The following is a 15700-nucleotide window of genomic DNA, read 5'->3' on the forward strand; positions in this document are numbered from 1 at the left end:
CTGTGATGGCGTTGAATGTAAACACAATCATCAAAGGGGGATGTTACTTCAATTCCCGTAGTTTGAATCCAAGATGGTAAAGTCATAGTCAGTTATTTAAAACGGAAGTGTGAATGTAATAAACATGTTAAAATGTATATGGTTGGGATATCTGAAAGTAGAAAAGAAAATGGAACTTCTTGTAGAGGCGTTGCTAATGATAAAACGTATGTCAAAGCTAGCGGATGTCAGTAATTATGTTGGTAGTCGATTGGATTTAAAAGACAGTCAAGTTGACGTTAGAATTCCGTTGAAACATAAGTTGGAAGAATGATCAAGTATTTCTGAAACAAAAAGTAGAAGAAAGTTGGTTAAATAATACCGTACTGTACAAGAGACTTCCCGTACGTCAAAAATGCCTAAGGCGGTACTTACTCGTACGGAGCGTATTAAGTACGTCGGGTTGTTTCAGCAACGCTAGCTTGACTGAGCTTTCTACTTCTAGTATTATAACGGTGTGGCTGAGGCAGTGAAGGACATGGAGGGGGGGTAATGGTGGGTGGATCCTTGCGCGCATGTGTTGTTATTGGATGGCTGTTAGGAGCAAGATGGGCGGGCCTAACATTTGACGAGGTGGTGGAAGCTTTAGAACAAGAAGTTCTAAAAGTTTGCGGGATTGTATTATGTTTTGAATTCACCATGCTTAATAACTTTGGAGTTAGCTCATGTAAAGGATTTTTTGCTTCCGTGGCATCGTTAAGATTATGGTCTTTGTTATAGGCTTGGTCTAAAAAGATGTAAAGATTTTCTAATTCATTCATAAGTTTTCCTTTGCCTATACATTTTAGAATAGTGAGATCTTTATCAATTGATGTAAACTGATGTCCTGTTTCACTCATGTGTGAGCTCATCGCTGAATATTTGTTGTGTTTTAAGGCATTGTAATGCTCCATATATCTCGTATAAAAGCTGAGCCCAGTCTGTCCAACATAACTAAATCCACACTGAGCACAAGTTAGTCTGTAAATACCAGATCTCGAAAAACGGCTGTTTTTATAATTGTAGCAAAGGCTTTTCAGTCTGTCAAACACATAGCAAATACAATGTAAATTAAAACACTAAAAGCATATCTGTAAAATACACACTAACATACAGATATGCTTTTAGTGTTTTAATTTACATTGTATTTGCTATGTGTTTGACAGACTGAAAAGCCTTTGCTACATTTAACTAAGTCAACACTGGAAAACATGGCTTCATTTTTAACAAATGTTTTTATAATTGACTTTATTATGATTAAAAAATATACTTTGATTTGTATTTACTGTTCTGAAAGCAATATTAGTGTCGTATTTCTTCAGTGTGTTGGCGATCTGGTGGATGGCTGGGTTATTGTATGTAACCGTAGCGAAACTAGTTTTTTTAGGTTTATCAGGAATGAGATTCGTGGATAGTTTATATTTAACTTTATTGATTAACTGGTTAATCATTTCAACTTTAAACCCATTAAGCTTAGCCAAGTTCCTTATATAGTTTAATTCTATTTTTAAGTTGTTAGGGGAAAGTGGGATTTTTAAGGCTCTGTGTATTAAATTATAGAATTACGCTTGTTTTTGAGATTTAGGATGTAAAGAGGAACTATTTATGGTTATAGGAGATTGTGTGGGTTTTCTGTAGATTTGAAAACCGAAAGTATTATTGGCGCGGGTGATCGTTATATCTAAAAAATTTAAGGACTGTTTAACTTCGTCTTCTTTAGTGAATTTTACATTAGGGTCAATTTTATTTAAATTCTCTAAAACTTCGTCGCTGTTAGTAACATTTTTGTCAATAACTACAAAAGTGTCATCCACAAATCTTAGCCATAAACATATACCTTTTATATGTTCTTTGATTTTTGTGTATTCTATTGAGTCCATGTAAATGTCAGCCACGAGATATATGGAGCATTACAATGCCTTAAAACACAACAAATATTCAGCGATGAGCTCACACATGAGTGAAACAGGACATCAGTTTACATCAATTGATAAAGATCTCACTATTCTAAAATGTATAGGCAAAGGAAAACTTATGAATGAATTAGAAAATCTTTACATTTTTTTAGACCAAGCCTATAACAAAGACCATAATCTTAACGATGCCACGGAAGCAAAAAATCCTTTACATGAGCTAACTCCAAAGTTATTAAGCATGGTGAATTCAAAACATAATACAATCCCGCAAACTTTTAGAACTTCTTGTTCTAAAGCTTCCACCACCTCGTCAAATGTTAGGCCCGCCCATCTTGCTCCTAACAGCCATCCAATAACAACACATGCGCGCAAGGATCCACCCACTATTACCCCCCCTCCATGTCCTTCACTGCCTCAGCCACACCGTTATAATACTAGAAGTAGAAAGCTCAGTCAAGCTAGCGTTGCTGAAACAACCCGACGTACTTAATACGCTCCGTACGAGTAAGTACCGCCTTAGGCATTTTTGACGTATGGGAAGTCTCTTGTACAGTACGGTATTATTTAACCAACTTTCTTCTACTTTTTGTTTCAGAAATACTTGATCATTCTTCCAACTTATGTTTCAACGGAATTCTAACGTCAACTTGACTGTCTTTTAAATCCAATCGACTACCAACATAATTACTGACATCCGCTAGCTTTGACATACGTTTTATCATTAGCAACGCCTCTACAAGAAGTTCCATTTTCTTTTCTACTTTCAGATATCCCAACCGTATACATTTTAACATGTTTATTACATTCACACTTCCGTTTTAAATAACTGATTATGATTTTACCATCTTGGATTCAAACTACGGGAATTGAAGTAACATCCCCCTTTGATGATTGTGTTTACATTCAACGCCATCACAGTCTTAATGATATTATAAAAAAAGGATCCATTTTAGTTTTGAACTCTCAAAATTCATGTTTAACCACGTTTTAATCTTCAAAAACAGTTAATTAACTTTTTTTTTTTTTAAACATACTTTGGTGCATTATCGTTGTTTTAGATGTTATTGTATAATGTTTTACGAAATCATTTTTCAACATTTTAACCTATAATTTATAAGATTAGAATGACTCCATATGTATTATTTTTAAGATTGATATAGGCTGATGATGCCCGTAAGGAGGGTGAAACATGTACCATTGACTTTTATGTATTATGTTAAAAAATTTTGACCATTTGAAATAGTGGATCATATTGTATTGTATTGAACAGGTGGACTTATCATATTGTAATAATATTTGAGACATACGTCAACTTCAATACGGAACCAAAATGAGAATAGTTACTTGTACTGGATACTGGCCGCACTTAAGCGACTGCAGCTATCGAGCTCGGTGTGCTATATTTTAATGGCTTTGAGGTCGTATTTCAGTATCAGAATGTCGGGTTGAGAGATACTTTCTTAAACGGTAACACATATCAGGATCCCTTTACAACTTGTCTCCACTTCAAACAGTGCTCCGATATGGGAGTTATTGAATTTTATACAGTCATTACAGAACCTGACCATCTAGTAACTACATTCCTGATTTGGAGATTGGGTCCCTTCCGATAGCAGCATATTTCAGTTCTATCAGTGGTGGCCTGTGTCTGTTAAGTTAGGTGAACAGCTAGCAAAAAAACAAAAAAATGCTTATCTTAGGTATGTTTTTATAAGTTTTATGCAAGGAAAGCTTCTTTTCATAGATGCTGTAGTAGAGTAGATGGACAGAATATGAAAGAACATTTTATAAGCGTCCGTAAAATTGTCCTTATCCTTGTGAAGCATTTCCATAAACTTTTCAGTGGAAATCTGACAACTCATCAGCATATAAAATACAGAGTTCATTTCTAATAAAACACACACTATATGATAAAAACAATTCATATTTAAAACAGCACAGCACTAAAAAGGGAAGCATGCTCCACACTGGAAGAGGAAATACCGTATTTACGCAAATAATACCCGCACATTAAAAAAAAAAAAAAAAAAAAATGAGGCACGAAATTGGGATGCAGGTTTTATTTGAGTCAATGTTGGCTTTTTTTTTCTTTTCTTTTTCAAATTCAGCCTTCCTAAAGTTAGGGTGCGGGGATTATCCGCGTAAATACGGTATATCTCACTCTCATTACTTCATCCAGTGCTTCACCGCATTCCTCTCTGAGGACAAACTGTAGTGGGTGATGTCATGGTTATCATAGCAACCATTGAGATGAGTGAATGTAATGATGTTTGCGGATGATTTGATTTAGGGGGAGGATGAGTAGGCGGTACAACAAGAGCTGAATGTCATGAACAGATGGATTGAACGATGGGATTGAGGACCAACGTGGAGAAGAGCAAGACAATAGTGATGAGTAGAAGTAAAGAAGGAAATAGAGCTATCAATATTGGAGACAAGGAACTGGAAATAGTGGACCACTTTGAATACTTGGGAAGTTAACTGACAGAAAATGGAAGACTGGATATGGAAATTGCTTGTTTGTGCTTCTTGTTTAAAGGGGCCTAACACCTAAGATCATCGGCCCAATATGGAAATTAAGAGAAGGATACAACTGGAGAGTGCCTTTTACCACCAGGTACGGAGATTAATTTAATATGGAATAAAGATGTACCAACGAAGGCTAAAGAAGTTATGTACAAGGGATATTACTTACCTGTAATGACATATGCAGCAGAAACCCGGACAATGACTCAGAGAGATGAGAGTAGAGTACAGGCAGCTGAAATGAAATTCCTGAGGTGTATGGTAGAGAAGACGAGGAGGGATAGAGTAAGAAATGAAGACATACAAAAAGAGCTAAATGTGCAAAAACTAAATGACAAACTGGATCAGAACAGATTGAAGTGGTTTGAACATGTCAAACAGATGACATAAAGGAGAGGACGAGAGAGACCAAAATTACGATGGATGGACAGTGTGAAGAACAGCACAGGACAATAGAACCTGGACTGAATCACAATGCTGGATGAGGAATGGTAGAGAGCCTGGACGAAGTGGAGAGGAATCATACTTGCCCCCACCCGGTGTCAGCTGGAAAAAGGGGATTGATGATGATGATGATTCCATGAAAATACAATACGGTTTGAAAGATTAGACTAATCTTTTCTAACTGTGATCAATTATCCAGAATGCACCGTATTAAAGAAAATGGTAAGACTACCACCATTCTCCTTTTTTATTCAAAAAGAGTAACATTTCAACCAACAAACAAAAACATAAATTAACACACTTTTCTTTTTCTTTCCATGAACACAAGTATGATTTCAGTAACATCGGGATAAGGAAATAGTAGGACTTGGAAGGTTGTGGCCAATGCGTTATTGAAGATACACCCCCAGCTTTTGCCTGATGTGAAAATAGGAAACCACAGAAAACCTACTTCAGGTCTGTCATTGCGAAGTTCAACCCTCTTCTGCTGAAAGCAAGTTACAACTACCTTGTAGTCAATTCACTTGGGACACATCACAGAATCTATATGCAAGTTTAGTACCAATAAGGATTGTTTGAAGCAAAATGATAGCACACAATATTTATGTGCTTACCTATAGTTGCCACTAACAGTCTTCCTAGAAACAGTTTCCAGTCTAACTACATAACAACAAACCACACACTTGTCATATTGCCCCCTTCATATTCTCTATTCTACTTCTAAAAGAGATCTGAATCTAAATACTCCAACACTTTCTGACAGCATACAAACTTATGCTGCAAGTGAATATCATCCTTATATAACAAATTAGCACCAATTCAATAATACTCTGAGCATATCAAACCTCAAGTATTCCCACCACCATGCAGGGGAAAAAAAGGAACTAACTCCACACTAGATGACTTCTCTTAAGTACAGAATTGCTTTCTCCCATAATCAGCAAATAAATGTTGTATTTTAATTTCAGATCACTGAAGTGACAAATACATCTAAAATTAAAAAAGTTTCATACTGAAATTAGTTCCTTTATCAATCAACTGATTTATCCCTCAACAATTTTGAGATATCAGATATAAAATTTCTAACCTACTAGGATATCACTGATATTATTCTAGCTGATGCTCTAAATGGCAAGAGTTGAATTGTCCCACTCCAGATCCTTGATCTTGCCTCCCTCACCACCTTCCTCCTCCTCTTCATCTGAGGTATCCAAGTCGTCATCTCGATAACTTGATCCATCATCAGAAGAATCATCATCATCACAACCAGCACTATTTCCACTGTTGTTTCCAGGCCGTGATGTCTGTGCAGATCCATCCAACTGCTACAAAAGAAAGAGAGCATCGACTTTGTAAAAGGAGAGTAGCTTACTGCAAACTGAAACAGTATGGATGGCATATAAGTCGCTGATAATAAAAATAAATAAAAAGTTTTCTACCCTTATTCAATGGTCTTTTCACCTTTAGAATAGGCCCTCATGCAAAAAAAAAAAAAAAAAAAAAAAGTGCAAAATGTAGTTTTCCACCTTCTCGCTCTGCTTGGAGGAGTGGCAATGTTGTTACCTTCCTAACAATATGGCACTGTGAACAGGCAAAGCTCACATTCACTCTTGCTAACCTCTTATCACAAACACAGTTTTAGAAATAGTCGAGTGTTCAGACAAGAAATACGAATAACACTACGAAAATAAAACATCAATAAATTCCACACAAACTTGTTAAAGGCTTCCTTTTGTGATGTTTAACATACTCCACTTGTTCAGCAGCCCGTCTGGTGGTCATGATTGTTAAGGCATCAAGTCATTGTGGTCTGACACCAGGGTCAGCTGGTTTGAGTTCCATTGGTGGAAAACATGTTCACCATCAGAATTTTGGCTTACTTCTAATCAATATATTGTGTGCCAAAAGCCTGCATTCAATATTTCAAACCTCTCCACAGTGTTCGTATGGAGTGAAGGCATGTGCCGCAGTTTATGGAGATTCTTCCGATGGATGGTGATGTTGAGCCTAGAGCAGACTGAGTGCGACATACTGTAAATAGCTCATGGCTATTACTGTATTTGTACACAACTCTATTATAAGTTTTTATTTTTACTTTTTGTGATATCTAAAGACATTTCTTTTCAGTTTCGATTCAGTATAACTGTTAGGTTCTTCAGTCTTTGGAATGGGGTCAATCCAAGTCACATGTATGCTGAGTGCAACTGGACGTAATTCAACGTAATTTCCTGCATCAGTTATTAAAAATTTAAAAAAAATATTATGAGTACTGCCTTGCGACTTGTGTAGGGTGATAACACACACTTCAACAAGTGAGAACTGAGTGTGCTTGAACATTAATTATTTTATATCTCAATTGAATGGACGTGGTGCAAATGCAAAAACACCCATGTTAATATACACCTTCACGTTTGACCATTCTTTCCCCCACCAGTCCTGCCATTCTACGACTGATTTGACTTTTGAAGTATAATGTCCATGAGGGGAAGTGGAGGTGTACTTGTTCTTGTACTAGGAAATAGGAATGAATGGGGGGATAATGCGCAAGTGAAAGGCCTCATTACGTTACACAATGGACCACTTACCAATTTTAGATTTTCTTTGCTAGCGGTTTAATGTTGCAATAACACATCAAAGGTTTTCTCCAATGGAAGGATGGCAAAGAGGATTGGAATGGTAGCGGCTGTGGCCTTAATTAAGGTACAGCCATACCATTTGCCTGGTGTGAAATGGGAAACCACTGAAAATCATCTTCAGGGCTGCTGACAATGGGATTCGAACCCATCACCTCCCAAATGTGAGCTATCTACTACATGATGCAAAACACACAGCCTACTCGCTTGGTTTATAGATTATATGATATATATATATACACACACGAGGGTTGGGGCAAAAGTCATGGCAGCTATATTTTTTTATTTTATTTTTTGCTCGGGGCTTTACGTTGCACCGACACAGATAGGTCTTATGGCGACGATGGGATAGGAAAGGCCTAGGAGTTGGAAGAAAGCGGCCGTGGCCTTAATTAAGGTACAGCCCCAGCACTTGCCTGGTGTGAAAATGGGAAACCACGGAAAACCATCTTCAGGGCTGCCGATAGTGGGATTCGAACCTACTATCTCCCGGATGCAAGCTCACAGCCGCGCGCCTCTAAGCGCACGGCCAACTCGCCCGGTGCTTTTTTTCTCTCTTGAAGATACCAGTCCAGTTGGAAAATGTGACATATACAGACGAAAGGACAAGGTGTTAACTATGTGTGTGGACAATGAACAGCTCTGAAATATCGTAACACACTTATTTATTGCGGTAGTATACAAGGCAATATGGCCTTCTCGGTGCAAAAGAATGACAACACAGTACACATAAAGTTGACATGACAAACCTGGGCCTAAAGACCCTCAAAGTAGTCCCCTGCTACTGACACCACACGCTGCCAACAATGTGGGAGGCGCTGAATACCATCTGCCTCAGCATTTGCCACACCATGTGTGAATCGGGTCACCTGTCAGCGCACAGCATTAGCAATGTCCTCTCATGTTGCAAACCGCCTACCACGTAGTGGTTCCTTAATCTTTCGAATGAGATCAAAGTCACAGGGCAAAATGTCGGGAGAGTACGGCGAGTGCTCCAATTCTTCCCATCCCCAACATCGCAGTAGCTGCCCTACACACTCTGCCTTATGTGGTTTTGCGTTGTCGTGCAAAATTATTGCACTGTCCATAAGATCCGGACGTCTCTCCCGAACGCCACATCGTACCTGTCACACCAGGAAGTCCCTACGGTACTGTGCGGTCACTGTTCTGCCATGTGGAACAAAGTGGCAAACAATGACACCCCTGACGTCATATGCGACGATCACCATCAATCTGACTGGGGAAGGATTCTGACGGACCTTCTGCTTCCTTGGTGATATAGCATGTCGCCACTCCGCGGACTGATGTTTCAGTTCTGGTTCGTATGCCCTGGCCCAAAATTCATCCATGGCGATTATTCGTGACAAGAACTGATCGCCGTCCAGTTGCCAGCGTGTAAGGTGGTCGGAGCACATTGCATAGCGCATCCACCTTTGAACTTCCGTCAGTGCATGCAGTACCCACCGCGATGCGATTTTGCGCAGTTGCCGTTCATTACGCTATATCCTGCGGACGGATAATTTCAATTAAAATGTGAATTTAAATGGGCACTTAGTTCACATTTCAATTGAAATTATTCGTTAGTTCATTCATATTTTTCTTTTCCTTTTTTAGGCCCCTATTGTCAACACACAATCAAGTTCAACTTGCAGTATCAGTATAACTCCACCTTCTAATCAGAAAAGCTATTTTAATGTGGCATTACCATCACACTGTTTTATGTACAATATGCATATAATTTTATTCGCACAGCCACTCATGTTGTTTTATAATTGGACAATTCGTTGTTTTTAGCAACAATTTAATCTGTGATTTTAACTGAACATCAAGCTTCTTATGTTCATGCCGCGCCATTTTAACATTCAACGTGTCCTCACCTTATTTTTAATGTTTTGTATTTGTGACTGAAGATGTCCCATAAGAGGACAAAACATGTATCACAAGTATAATCTAATGTAGTCTTCTTAATAAAGACAATTACAGTATTGTAAAGGTGGAAATATAATTTCAAATTTTCACAAGTTAACGCCTGATACTGCGAAAACAATCGCTTCACATCACAGGAAGTCAGATGTGCATAGTTAAGGAGAGGAATGTCACGAACACTAACGCCATCAACTTCGCCAACATGAGCACCCTCTAACACATTAGAAATTTGGCATATTGTTTGAAATCCTCTGTTTTTCCTGAACAAATTTTGATATATGACCTTTTTCAGACAACAGGTTAGTGGATTCTTCAAGTTTGTCTATAGTTTTACACAAGAAGCTTAGATTGGCACATATAAATGCCAAATCATTTTTCAAAAAGCTGTCTTTCAGTAGCTCTTGAAGAATCTCAATTGACAACGCACCATTTTTATCTAGTGCATTCAAAACGAATGCAAAACTTTCAAAATTGTCGGCGTAGTATACCACAGCGCTAAGCCAGGTACTCCACGGCGTAACAATACGCAGAGGAGGAAGTGCAAGATCTGTGTTTTCCTCTTTAAACAGATCAATTCTTCGCGGTGGTTTTTACGAAGACTTTTTTGCCATTAGACAATTTATCCACTTGAGGATACTGAGTCCGCACAGTTTCACATAACATCTGTAGAACATGAACAACGCAAGTTATGTGTATCATTTTCGGAAAGCTCACAGAAAGGCCTTCGCTATCTTTTTCATGTAAGCTGCACTATCAGTAAGGAAAAGCAATACATGGTCGTATTTTACATCTTTCGGCCAAAGTAAGTGCATGGCTTCATTGAATAACCTAGCTACAGTGACATGGTTTGCAGCAAGCATTTCTTTACACGCTAGCAAATAAGAATGTTCACAAGCAGTTTTGTCATTCTTAAACACACTAACTACATTTTCTACTTTTCTGCACTTGAATCAGTGGTTTCGTCAATGGTCACCCACAGTTTTTCATTATCACATACTGCCCGAATTCTCTGTAAAATTTCTTCATAGCACTTTGGAAGATAGTCTTTCCTTAATGTCGATTCGTCTGGAGGCTCAAAATTAATGTACATTGTTAGGAAATTTCTCAGTCCTTGGATTATTTATTTTGCCAAGAGGAATGTCGGCCCAAACAAATGCTCTGCACACATCTAAATAATACTGGGAATATTTAGATATTCCCAGTATTATTTAGATGGGCCTGCATTTGAAGTAACTGGTTCAGCTATTAGTAATAGACGCAAACGCGAAGCAGCTGCAGTATGCTTATTTCCAGGCAAATGCTGGGTTACTTGAAAACATTGATCTGCACTTACTGTTTTATCACACGGTTGGCAAAATAATACTTTTCCATCGGTAGTGAAAATGCTTTTAAATTCCACTACATACTGTAGAAGACATGACCTTGTACTCGACTTCTCTTTTGGCATTATTTTGCAGGTTACGACGCACATTTATGGTGAATCACCATTTCAATAAAAAGAGTAGCAGCGGACACTGAAGGAAATATTTCTTAGAAATTCATACAAAATCACGGGAATGATATATGGACCCGAACAGCTAACCTTACTCTTAGGAGTGATGAAATCCCACTACCTAATGGTGGGGCAATATTCTTCCCAGTCTCCCATGTCGTAACAGTATTACATCACCTTATCTCTCCGCGATTACCTTTCGCTGATATTCTACAAACAAAACCCGAGCGGGCTGACTCATAAAAGCGAGTTGGAATGACATCATGCAAGGAAACATCTTGTGCAGCAAATCAAATCGCTGTCTAAATGTAACGACGTAGCCAGTGACAAGCAAGTTTTAGAACTTCTGGAGGGCAGTCTATAAATAGCCGAAACATTCAGATACATGATGTTAAGTACACTGTTAAAAACAATACCATAATACCCTACGAACCATGTGACCTTGCCGCGGTGGGGAGGCGTGCGTGTTGCAATGAAGCAGATAGCCGAGCCGCAGGTGCAACCATATCGGATGGGTATCTGTTGAGAGACCAGACTAAGGAATGGTTCATCGAAAGTGGGTAGCAGCCTTTCGGAAGTTGCAAGGGCGGCAGTCTAGATGATTAACTGATACGGCCTTGTAATAATGCTCAACATGGCTTAGCTGTGTTGATACTGCAACACGGCTGAAAGCAACGGGAAACTACAGCCGTAACTAACTCCCGAGGACATGCAACTCTCTCTGTATGAATTATGTACTGATGATGGCTTCCTCCCGGAGAAAATATTCTGGAGGTAAACTAGTCCCCCATTCGGATCTCCGAGTGGGGACAACACGAGAGGGGGCGATCATCAGGAAGATGGATACTGACATTCTGCGAGTTGGAGCGTGGTATGTTAGAAGTTTGAATCGTTGTGGTAGGTTAGAGAATCTGAAAAGGGAGATGGATAGACTAAAGTTAGATGTAGTTGGTATAAGTGAAGTACATTGGCAAGAAGAACAGAATTTTTGGTCAGGAGACTACCAAATTACCAACACAAAATCAAACAGGGGAAATACAGGAGTTGGTTTAATAAAGAATAAGAAAATGGGGCAGCGGGTAAGCTACTACGACCAGCATAGTGAAGGAATTGTCGTCAAGATAGACAACAAACCAATGCCCACCACAACAGTGCAGGTCTATATGCCTACTAGTTCAGCGGATGATGAGGAAATCGAAAGAATATATGAAGAGATAGAATATTTAATACAATATGTAAAAGGTGATGAGAATCTAATTGTCACGCGAGACTGGAATGCAGTGATATGCCAAGGAAGAGAAGGTACCGTAATACAGTAAGAGAATTCGGATAGGGACAAAGGAACGAAAGAGAAAGTCGGCAGGTTGAATTCTGCACTGATAATTTGGTCCTTGCCAATACTTGGTTCAAACACCACAAACGACGGCTGTATACGTGGACGACACCTGGAGACACTGGAAGGTATCAAATAGACTTCATTATGATTAGGCAGAGATTCAGAAACCAGGTGTTGAATTGCAAAACTTTCCCAGGAGCAGACGTGGACTCTGACCACAACTTGTTGGTCATGAAATAGCATCTGAAGTTGAAAAAATTGAAGAATGGAAAATATGCAAAAAGATGGGATCTAGAAAATTTGAAAGAAAAGAGTGTGAGGGATTGTTTCAAGGAATATGTTGCACAAGGGCTAAATGAAAAGGCTGAAGGAAACAATACAGGAAGAGTCGATAGTCATGAAAAATGAAGTCAGTAGGTCTGCTGAAGAAATGTTAGGAAGGAAGAAAAGATCAACTAAGAATCAGTGGATAACTCAGGAGATACTAGACCTGATTGATGAACGACGAAAATACAAGAATGCTAGAAATGAAGAGGGCAGAAAAGAATACAGGCGATTAAGGAATCAAGTGGATAGAAAGTGCAAGGTAGCTAAGGAAGAATGGCCGAAGGAGAAGTGCAAGGATGATATAGATGTTGATTCCCAAAGGGAATCTGAAATATTTGTTCCGAATGAGTAAATTTATAATACCAATATGCCAACTGATGAGCCCAGCCTAGCACACAGGGGTGAAACGCTGGCAACCAAGAATGAGTCAGCTGGAAAATTTATAATGTCCAATAACGGACCATTCATATTGGTATTAAGTGCAAGGATGTCGAAGGTTGTATGGTCCCGGGAAAGGTAGATGCTGCTTACAGGAAAAGTAAGGAAAACTTTGGAGAAAGGAAATCTAGGTGTATGAATATTAAGAGCTCAGATGAAAAGCCACTTCTAGGGAAAAAAGACAAAACAGAAAGATGGCAGGAAGCAGCAATCCAGGAGTGAGGCAAGGCTGCAGTTTGTTCCCCCTCCTTTTCAATGTTTACATAGAACAGGCAGTAAAGGAAATTAAAGAGGAATTTGGAAAGGGAATCACAATCCAAGGAGAGAAATCAAGCTGCTGAATGGTATGGACGAAGTCTTGGGTAAGGAGTACAAGATGAAAATAAATAAGTCCAAAACAAAAGGAATGGAGTGCAGTGGAACAAAGGCAGGTGATGCAGGAAGTATTAGATTAGGAAATGAAGTCTTAAAGGAAGTAGGTACATATTGTTACTTGGGTAGTAAAATAACTAACGATGGCAGAAGTAATGAGGACATAAAATGCAGACTAGCACAAGCAAGGAAGAGCTTTCTTAAGAAAAGAAATTTGTTCAGTTCAAACATTGATATAGGAATTAGAAAGATGTTTTTGAAGACTTTCGTGTGGAGTATGGCATTGTATGGAAGTGAAACATGGATGATAACTAGCTCAGAAAGAAAGAGAATAGAAGCTTTTGAAATGTGGTGTTACAGAAGAATGCTGAAGGTGGGATCGATAGATCGAATCACGAATGAAGAGATACTGAATCGAATTGGTGAGAGGAGATTGATTTGGCTAAATTTGACAAAAAGAAGAGATAGAATGATAGGACACATCTTAAGACACCCAGGACTTGTTCAGTTGGTATTTGATGGAAGTGCAGGTGGTAAGAATGGTAGGGGTAGACCAAGGTATGAATATGACAAGCAGATTAGAACAGACGTAGGATGCAATAGTTATGTAGAAATGAAAAGGTTAGCACAGGATAGGGTGGCATGGACGGCTGCATCAAACCAGTCTATGGACTGATGACTCAAACAACAACAATTGTAAAATGAAAATATGAACATTATTTTATACACAGAAGCATTTTCAATTTTACTGATTAACAAATATTGCCAATTTATGTGCTTATTATAGATTTTCTTAGAACATGTATTTACATTTTAAAAATGTGAAAATATGTGTTTTATGTGAAATAAGATAAAGTTTTTCCACTTGGGGATGCACAATAGGAATAATGAACTTTGTAACTTGTGTTAAAACGTACGCAATGTCATATGCAATTACATAAAAATCTGCTCCCTACTTATAAGGCCTCTCCTTTACATCCTTACTATAACCCCTAAATACCATGTGCACAGATCTGTGCCCTTTAATTACAATCCCATTTATGTGATTACCCCAATGAAGATCTTTCCATACATTAACACCTAGGTACTTACAATGATCCGCACAAGGAGCTTTCACCCTGTCAACGCAGTAATTAAAACTGAGAGGACTTTTCCTATTTGTGAAACTCACAACCTGACTTCTAACCCCATTAATCATCATACCATTGCCTACTGTCCATCTCACAACATTCATCCAAGAGGCTTAGTAACATCATCTTTCAAAAAATTGTGCACCATGCATGTTGCTAGCACACTGTTTGTAGTGTGTTCTTGTGTAACTGCAATCGATGGTGGTACACCCTAAATTTGAGTTATTATACCAAATGCATTTTCTACAATGTTGCAAGCTTGACATCAAAGATAACAGAACACCCTTTTCTCATAGTTATTTTCTAATTGAGCTCTTGCATAGGGTCTTAGTAAGTACTTCAGGAGAGGAAATGATTCATCCCTGATCACAACATGTGGTATTGAAACTTCAGTCCCTGGCAAAGGTTTCCCATGTGATACTTGAAGACTGTTGTTTGCCAGTCCTTTTCCCATATTGGAATTTAAAAAAATGCCTCCATCACTATTGGAGCCATATGAACGGACATCCATGCAAATTAATTTGTAGCCAGCATCCACTAATGTAAGCAGAACAACAGAAAAGAAGTGTTTATAATTATAGAATTTAGATCCGCTCGTAACAGGTGCTTGAATTAATAAATATTTGCCATCTATCACACCAATACAGTTTGGAAACTGCCATCTGCCTCGAAAGACAGCTTCAATCCTTTTCCACACTTTGAATGTCGGCTGAGGCATTACTATTGGCTGAGAAACTTCCCACAAAATCCGGCATGTTTCATTAACAATAGTGACTACTGTTGAATGACCAAGCCTGAAGCTGAATGCTATTAGTTTGAAACTGTCACCAGTAGCAAGAAATCTGAAAACAAACAAGATTATAATAGTTTGACTCACGATTAGACTTAATAAATTCCACATAGCGGCGTGTATTTTTGCTCATAGTCTCATTTTAATACAATTAATTATTATGATTTCTTGTTTTCAGGGAGTGAATGCAAGGAACAATGGAAGAGTATAAGGGTATGCTATAGAAAAGCGTGGTGTCATGTGGCAGTAAAGGGGAGAGTGGGGGGAGTTAAAGAACCATGGAAATATGAGGAGGAAGTATATTTCTTCAAACCATTTATATAACAAGCAAGTCAGATATCAAATACTGAGA

General features: G+C 38.4%; 1 protein-coding gene across 2 annotated transcripts in view; it reads right to left on the minus strand.

Moving 5' to 3' along the window:
* The window catches only part of Cals (calsyntenin-1), a 466513-nt gene that overhangs the window by 22442 nt on the left and 428371 nt on the right, over positions 1–15700 (minus strand). Inside the window, exon 17 of one of the 2 annotated variants that reach the window (XM_067140904.2) lies at positions 5996–6229. In XM_067140904.2, coding sequence (XP_066997005.1) covers positions 6029–6229 — 201 coding nt within the window. In that variant the 3' untranslated portion in view covers positions 5996–6028. Of the gene's footprint in view, positions 1–5991; positions 6230–15700 lie in introns of both variants that reach the window. The other variant, XM_067140903.2, reaches the window with a different exon arrangement.

The sequence above is a fragment of the Anabrus simplex genome, chromosome 2 (genome assembly GCF_040414725.1).
Source record: "Anabrus simplex isolate iqAnaSimp1 chromosome 2, ASM4041472v1, whole genome shotgun sequence".
NCBI lineage: Eukaryota > Metazoa > Arthropoda > Insecta > Orthoptera > Tettigoniidae > Anabrus > Anabrus simplex.